The sequence below is a fragment of the Nicotiana sylvestris genome, chromosome 3, assembly GCF_000393655.2.
Source record: "Nicotiana sylvestris chromosome 3, ASM39365v2, whole genome shotgun sequence".
NCBI classification, from domain to species: domain Eukaryota; kingdom Viridiplantae; phylum Streptophyta; class Magnoliopsida; order Solanales; family Solanaceae; genus Nicotiana; species Nicotiana sylvestris.
The window spans coordinates 79147848-79156920 of NC_091059.1; the positions used below are offsets into that span (position 1 = coordinate 79147848).

At 34.7% G+C, this 9073-nt stretch overlaps 1 protein-coding gene across 1 annotated transcript; it reads left to right on the forward strand.

The window, feature by feature from the left end:
* The first annotated feature begins 3710 nt into the window (after nucleotides 1-3710).
* On the forward strand, nucleotides 3711-8816 carry LOC104226283 (uncharacterized). Its single transcript, XM_009778234.2, has 7 exons — nucleotides 3711-4325; nucleotides 5520-5572; nucleotides 5989-6081; nucleotides 6155-6378; nucleotides 7490-7556; nucleotides 8362-8475; nucleotides 8588-8816. The coding sequence occupies exons 1-7, from the start codon at nucleotides 3923-3925 to the stop codon at nucleotides 8609-8611; spliced, it is 978 nt and encodes a 325-aa protein (XP_009776536.1). The 5' UTR covers nucleotides 3711-3922; the 3' UTR covers nucleotides 8612-8816.
* The last annotated feature ends 257 nt before the right edge of the window (nucleotides 8817-9073 follow it).

The window sequence follows — 9073 nt, forward strand, 5'->3', positions numbered from 1 at the left end:
ACTCGCTCAATCACACCTAGTTAAACTACTGATACATGAAAAAAGATATAAAATAGTCTCACGTTTAATTATCCCGTTTAAGTAAAACCGATAATAATCCCTGTATTCTCAAATTTACAACACCTAGAACAACATGCTCTTAGGCAAAAGCAACTTCTAAACTCTTTTTTATAGTTCTGATGATTATTATGCATAATCCCATGCCTAGACGAGCCTTAGGCAATCAACCTTTATAAAATTGGAAAACTGTTTCTTTTGTGTTTACTGCTTAATAAGCTAACAGGTTTAAAATCAGTAGGCAAGCTGATTAGGACCTTACTATAGAGTTTATAAAAAACAAAGTTGCATATTTCTGTTCATTGACATCTACTTAGATATTTTGTTTAGGTCTTTTCTCTAATAAAAACTGTCATTGTTTGTGTTTGAGTCGTGCTGTTTACATGCATTATCTATGGAGGTAAACTTGAACCTCTAATTGCTTCTTTCTTGCCTTTATTTGCTAAAGTCCTATTTGTTTTTGCCTGTCGCCTAGTATTTTCTCCTTTAAAACTTTAGGGGGGGTCTGTCTAGAACTGCATATAGGTAGATGTCCTAATTTCCTCCAGGACCATTAAGAGGAGATGGGTAACAACATGCATAGAGATCATTAAACAACACTCGTTTAAATAACCGCTAAGGGGTGAGAAGGGTAGATATGGATATGATGACTACGCGCTAATGTCATTTGTAGCCCCTCATTGAGAAGTGTTTACCGGACATTGCGTGGGGTGATCTTGTAGGCTAACCAACCTAGGACCCCTCCTTTTTCAAATTCCTTTTGCTTAAAACTTTATTTTTATATGTACACAACTTGTTCAAATCCTTTGTCTTATTATCTAGGTCATACAATGTCCAAACGTGCTTTATTTGCAATTATTTATTTCAACTACTTATTTGTTAAAGGACTAATTCATAAGTATAAGTTCGGTCGGGATCCACCATTGTGGACTGAGAGGGGTGCCTAACACCTTCCCCTCAAGGTTATTTCGAGCCCTTACCCTAAATCTCTGGTAATGCAAACCAATCCAAAAGTTAGTCGCTCTAGGTGCCCTAACACACCATAATCCGTTAAGTGGCGACTCTTTAAATATCCAAATTCCCAAAAGGAAACGAGTTATTTCCCCCATAAATGTCGGAACCCGGACTTCTCTCCGCGGAGGGAAAAGGGGGGCGCGACATGGGGGATTTTTGGGATTTTAAGTATATGATATGCTTAAAATAGGGTGAATGGGAAATGGAGGGAAATGAAATTTTTAAGTGAAATTTTAAGTTTCCCCTCTTGGCAAAGGGACATTGTCCCATATTGGAAGAGGAAGAGGTTTTTTATGGGTATATAAGCAATTGCTCTTCTTCTAGCTCTTAAAGAGTTGAGAAGAAGGCAAGCCTCGCGCCGTCGTCGTCGTCGCTCGCTCGGCTCGGCTTCGGCTTCGGCTTCGGCTTCGGCTTCGGATTAGGATTTGGATTTGGATTTGGATCAAATTTATTTGTTAATATTAACAGAAATGTTATTAAATATTTGTTATAATAATAGAATAATAAATATTAATATTAAATCCAATCCGTTTTTCAGTTGTGTAACTGAAAATTAAACTACCCTCTTCAATTTTCCCTCTTTATTGTCGAGTAAATAGCCATTTATGTTATGACATTTATGCTGTGGCCGTTTTGCATAAACAACCATTCTGAAGAGTTGCACCTCTTCATATTTCAGCCCAACTTTGGCTATAAATATAAGACTATTCTGCTCAGAATTTCTATATGATTTTCTGAGTTTCTCCTCCTTCTTCTGCATACTTTTAACATCAAACAAAGCAACATTAAGTGTGATTTGCTACCGAACTTTGTGTTTGCTGAAACACTGGGGTTTGAAGTACCACTATACCAGTGTGTAATTCGTTCTATCCTAGGAGGAAATAATCCATAACCTTGGGTACTAGGAGGGGATTAAATTTCTTAAGGAAACACTATGAATTCAATGGGCTCAAATTATTTTTTTGTTATTTTATTTACATTTCTGTTTATGTTATTTTATTTTCTCCAGAATTGTTTTACAAATACAGATTACTAACATCCCTACATAAACAGTCAAGCAATTTTCTAAAGTTTTAAATAAACCGCTTCCTCTCCTCTGTCTCCCAAATTTATAACCATAGTCTCGCAACTGATTTTATTTCTTTTTCTTTTTATCCTAAATCTCTTTACTTTAAAATTTACCCTTTTTCGGGGAAGGGGAATATTTGGAGCATATTATTAGAGTACTAGTTAATAGTTGCGCGCTTCGCGCAATTTCTTTAATAAATTTATTTTTTAAAAGTTGTAATAATATAATAAACAAAAAAAATTATATGATATAAACCATATAATAATAACAACTATACTCAATGCAACTAAGTCAAGGAACATTGCTAAAGAAGTTAAAAATTAAATGTTTAAAGCACAAAATTACATACATATATGAAAAATAGCCATTACATCTCGGTGAACAGTCCTTCCAACTGGAAAGGCTCATCATATAGTGATTGTAATTAGAAGTAAATGTTATTCATAATTATAGACTTTTGTATTTTTAGTGTTGTTCACAAATAATGCTCTATTAAATATTACAAGTAATATATGATATTTATGAGTAGAGAAAAAGTAAATGGGTGAAATCCAATTCATTTACACCCTTCCTCTCCCATTTTGAACAACATACATTCTTCCTATCATATCTCAATTGAGCAGTAAGAATAAGCCGCTATTTGTTAGCCTCAGACCAGTCTTTGTGTGCGTCTGCGAAACAAAAGCCAAGAAGATGAAAATCCAAAGCACATAAGCACAATATTAAAAAGTAAAATGTTCAAAATAAATACACAAACCAAGTAAGCACAAAATGAAAACTTCCCTCTTCATTAACAAAACAGGAAAAATAAAGCCACAATGATAGAGTGTCAGGAGGTGATACTAAGGCGATACAATTATTGTTTGCTAAATGGCCTTGTAGGAATAATTTTTCTTTTCAACATACAAGTAACTCAATGAAGAAAACTCAAGCAATATGAAGTGGAAATAAGGAAGGAGAGTAGAAAACACCTAAAAATTATAATAGATGAGTAAATTGTTTCTTCACCAACAATAATAAAACTTATGTTTGATGCAAACCATATATGTTCATATCTTCTTTTCTTGCCGGTGAAAGGCACCTCCATGCTGCTAAAAATACAGAGTATTTAAGGACCAAGAATTTAGTATGATAGTATCCATATTTTTGCCTTTTGAAATTCATAACGCATATTGGCCTAATTATATGAATGAATTGATTTCATAATTAAAAGTGTAATAAGTACACAATAGTAATTAATAGCTATTGTTTACAATGACCTTAAATAGGGAAGGAGGTATTAGACGTTACATTTTTTGAATAATTAAATAATGATTAAGGGGCTAAAAAGTCTTAAAATAAAGGAAAATAAGCAATAATCTGAGAAATAAGATAAATATGAATCTTGGACAATAAGAAGTGCCATGTCAGCAATTATTTTCCCTGCTTTATATATATATATATAGATACAACAGAACAAAAAGGAAAAAGAAATATACATATAAGAACTACACGTGCACCAACAAGAAACACAAATTAATTTCCATCACCTTAGTCGGTTTTATTTCCTTATAATTATTATCTTCCTTACACAATCATAAAATTTGTTTTCCAAACCGCAGAGAACATTATACTCTACAAATTATATGCTGTGCTAGTTGTACATGGCTTTTGCAGCACAAGTACAACAACAAACATACTCCAATCCTCAAAACACTTGAATGAACTCTAGACAACCTTAGACAACAAACAAAGAAAGGAGGAAAAAAAAGACTGAATTTATCCCTTTATTATCCTCCTGAAATGCCCACCGTTGATTTATGCAGAACATCACTATGTCTAAGCCTTACTTCTCAAAGACCCAAGATTCATTTTTCCCTTTCAACCAATTCATTTCGGTATAGTTTTAGACCCAAGAAGTTTCATTTCTTGAAACCATGTTCCTCCCTCAAAGAAACCAAGAAACAGCAGCAGACCATTTCCAAGTCTCCCACCAATGCTCCCCAGAGACTGCTCAACTTGAACCTCAAAAGGGATGATGAGAATGAGAGTACTGAGAGTGAGAGTGATGGTGATAATGCAGTTAAAGGTACCATTTTGGCTGGTCTTTTGCTTGTTGGTGTAGTTGGTGGATTTGGCGGTATTGGGTATGTCTACAGGGACCAGATCAATGCTTTCTTGAACCAATTTTCAGGCTTTATTGAAGGTAAAAAACTGATGGATATCATTTTTTTTGTTTTGCTTTCTTGCCTTTTGAAATGGTGCTGGAAATCTGCCTGAATTATACTTGCTTATAGATTATAACTGCTGCTGGGAATGGTAATTGGAGTTGATAACTTTCTAAATAGGTGCTTGAAAATCTGTGTCCAATTTTTCTTGTTGTTGACTGTATTACATACTAGGTAAATTAAATACATTCAACATGTTGGTCACTAATAAAATTCTGGAGAAATGAAACTGATTGAATTTTGAAATTTGCACAAAATTGCTCCACCTTATTTAGGAGAAAGTGGTCCAGGTTTTTAACTCATCCGAGTGAAGGTACATCATTTCCATGTGATAGCTTTTATCAAGCTATTGTTAGAACTCAGTGCTGATTGGTTCTGGCTCTAAATGGAGGCCCTATGCAAATTCTTGCAAGAACTAAAGCGCCGATTGGATCAAATAAAGATAAAGTTTTGCTTTCATTATATGTACTTTCGGCATGTTTATAAGAAGTAATATTCCTAACGATGAGGAATAGTTGTATAGGCATTATGAATGATGTAAATGAATGATTGAATTCATCTAGGAACTGTGATGCTTCTAATATATATCCCTTTATCAGAACTAACGGTTTCACTCTCTCACTGGAATGAAAAGCTGTGTTTTTGGAAATGTGTGCAAAATAAACTTCTAGCCTGATAGTGTAAATCGAAGAGCTCAACCATTTGACCTTGAGTTCATGGCTTTCTGCTCTTCTCCTGGGATAATTCCAAATATAGCACCAACCGCCTTAGGACTAGGAGGATATGTTGACCATGATTGTAGTTTTTGCCTTCTGAATCACCACTGTCTTCATCCCTTGAATAGAATCGGTCAATTTGGCAACCATCCCATTTTTATTTTTTCCTATACCCTTCTCCCCAAGTGTGTAAATTTTGTGAAAGAGTCATTCCAGCTTAGTTTTACTGCTTGCTGACTTTAAGGTTTTTTTTATTTAATCGTATTCCTGTTTGATATAATTTATCATGTATTGTTGCATTTCCAGCACGGAAAATTAGTTTCTTTGACGGTCTTTGTTGAACAAATCCAAGGACTTCAGGACCCTAATGAACAACTAATGCTATGAATATTTAACAGTTTTATCACATGGAATTTATTTGTACATTGGGTTTGACCGAGACTTCTTATGTGTCAGGTTATGGTCCAGCTGGATATGCTATTTTCGTAGCGGTTTATGCTGGATTAGAAGTAAGAAATTGATTCTTTTTCCTCATTTTATATAATGTTGCAAGAAACTGGTACAAAGTATTTGTTAATGATGTAAGTTTTGGATGGTAAAATGGTGTATGGTCCTTTCGCTTCATATCGGCATATGCTTGCTCTGAGTTATTGTGCTTTAGAAGCTACTCATATGGAGCTCATTCCACGAACTTTTCTTTCTTTTCTACTTTTTAAGAGGAATACAATGAACTTGGATAAACGAGCAAGAGTCCATATTTTTATGTTATGACTCGGCATTAACCTATTTTACAGTTAGCTTTTAGCCAATATTTTTTTTGTTATTCCAGATAGATTTGCAGTACCTAGCATTCTTTTAGGTTTTAAGTATCATTTTCTGAGTTTCTGAAACTAAACTGGTTTGAGCTTTTAACTTATGCTTGTAGATCCTTGCAATACCGGCAATTCCATTGACCATGTCTGCTGGTCTTCTATTTGGCTCTGTCACTGGAACTATCATTGTGTCCATCAGTGGAACGGTGAGCTGATGATTTACTTCTATAGAGTGGTTATGATGTAAAATAAGTACTCAGAGGTGTGAGTTTTCTTCAGGTCGCTGCAAGCATTGCATTCTTGATTGCCAGATATTTTGCTCGTGAACGGATTCTTAAGCTGGTAGAAGGAAACAAGAAATTTCTTGCTATTGACAAAGCAATTGGAGAAAACGGTTTCAAAGTTGTTACTCTTCTCCGTTTGAGCCCTTTGCTTCCATTTTCTCTGGGGAATTATCTATATGGACTTACTTCGGTCAAGTTTGTGCCATATGTGTTAGGAAGGTCAGTTTCGTTTTTTACGTTTTAATTCTTTATTCACCATTTGCTATTATCTGGATTCCTGAAACTGTTCTGCTTTTGATTGAGTTTGACGATGAAGTCCAATTTCTAGAATTTACTGGAAGTGTGATTTTGTTTGTTATTATTCCCCCACAAACTTGCCTATATATTTTTGGATTCATCTGAAAATGCAACTCAACTGGTATAATCATAGAGAAGAGAATATCTCATGCTAAATCCATGACTGCCCATCAATTGCTTGCTATGCTGTTTGGCCTGTCAATCACTTAGGTTTTATTTTCTGGTTGGTGAAAGGAAATCAAGTCAAGTCTCAAAATTATATAAGATGTGCTGTTGCAGTGATAGGTCTGCGTACACACTACCCTCCCCAGACTCCACTTGTGGGATTATATTGGGTTTGTCGTTATTCTATGTGCTGTTGCAGTGATACAATACCATGCGATAAAAAAGATCTATTGTTGTTGCTTGCTGTCTGTTACTTTCATTTGTAAATTGATGATTATATTCATTTTTGATGGCCTGAAAGAGTTCAGAATTAGCAGAATTGATTGTAGAGAAATGTTTATGATTCTTTAATTCCCCATCTGTTAGGTCAGTACATGTGGAAAGAATGGTGCTAGAAGAACACTTTTGGCTGATGTCTAATTTGGGATTATCTGCATTATCTTTTGGGCCTAAACATTAAGGCATCATTTTGAGAAAACAATTTTCCCACTATCAAAATCAATAAATCAATCAACTGTGCTCCAATTCCAAAGTAGTTGAAGTTTCCATCTATAAGATATAAAAGTATAAAGTTTCTATTTAAGCTTAGTTTTGTCACCAGTAGAACTGCTTTACGATATTATCATACCGAACACTTGGCATATTAGTTGACGTTCTTCATACAAATCATTAATACAAAGTCGGAAATGATTTTTTATACTCAGTTTCTTTCTGTTATTGCATACTATTGACTGTTCAAGAGCCAACCAACGTGCTAAGTTCATTTGGGATATTTTTTGCTTAGATACAGTAGTCTGTCTACGAGGACTTGTCTCTTAACTTGTCTATTGCCCTCTTCATATTGATTCATCTTATCTTTGGTATGCAGTTGGCTAGGAATGCTTCCTGGATCGTGGGCTTATGTGAGTGCAGGCGCATTTGGTCGTGCAATTATTGTGAGTTTTTTCTCCTCTTGTTTTTCTCACCTTCTTGCTCTGTGAATATATTTTTTTTCAATATCGACCAATCACTTTAGTTCTATTATTTCAGTTGCAACAAATATGCAGTGTAAACCTAATTTATATTGTTTCGAATATTACTTGTAGAATGTAGATGTCCATAGGGAGATTCAAGTGCAAAGCTTATTATAAACAAACTGCCATTCTGTTTGGATTGAATAGTTGAGGATGCTAAGTTTGTTGCTGTACAAAACTGATGCCTAGCCTCTCCCAATTATTTATCTTTATTGGGACTCTATTTTACTCTCGATGTATTGCAGATATTCAAACATTAGAAATTTGTGAATCTATTCATTCAGCTTAATACAGTCTCTTGCAGAAATGCAAGGTAAGGCTGCATACAATGAACCCTTGTGGTCCGGCCCTTTTCCCGACCCCGTGCTTAGCTGGAGCTTAGTGCACCGTGCTGCCCTTTTATTCATTCAGCTTAGTCTATGATGAGTGTTATAGTGCAAGGTTGCAGTCAGTACTGTGTACTTAAGTTCTTCATGTGAATTGTATATCGGTAGAATAATCAAGAAACAAATATTTTGATAGTGAAATTCTCCGATCTTATGCTGAAAAAGCTGAGTTTCTGCAAATTGAATAAAAAGACTTAGCGATGTTATTACCAAACAAACCCTCTTCCACTGTTAATATATAATAACTGAAAACATCACTCATCTGTTGCTAGTTTGTTCGATATGGTGGTTCTTTGGCAACTTGCTAACCTTCGAAATGTCCTTATTTTCTTGTTTTTCAGCAAGAAGAAGCTGGAATCGGTCTAGGAGGAGGAAATGGTGGCCAGCTATTGACCCTCGGAATAGGTTTATTGTTTACAGCAGTAGCTGCAGCTTATGTAACACGGCTCGCCAAGGTAACTTACTGATCATTTTCTTTTACCCTTTACTATAATGAGTCCTGTATTTCGACAAGATTCATAGGCAAGGCTTCTGTATTTAACTTGCTTGTTCTTTTACCAAATGCAGGATGCTATGAAGGATATGGAGTAGATATTGGAAATTACTTGTGCCTTGACCTACTAAGGTATAATTTTGAAAGCCAAATTGTAACATGTAAATTCGAATACGATAATTTGCTAAACTAGATAGGAAAAATTCAGTTATTTGCAACTTGCTCTGATGCAAAGCTAAATTGAGCCCATTTTATTAGAAACATTATGAACTTAAAGGCAAAAAAATTCTTGACCTTGCTTAAGCTTGATTTCATTGCTCAATGATGATTGTCTTAGTTCGGTTTTACTTAAGTATGATTTAAGTTATATGCCCTGATACTTAATGGATTTTACACTATAAGTGTAACTAAACATATTATAACAAGTTACTTAAATACTTATCATTTTAATCATGTCACTGATTAATGTTTATGAGAGATTTATACTACAGTCAAACCTCTCTATAACAACCGCGGTTGTTCCGATATTTTTTTGATGCTATAGTGAAGTGCTGTTACAA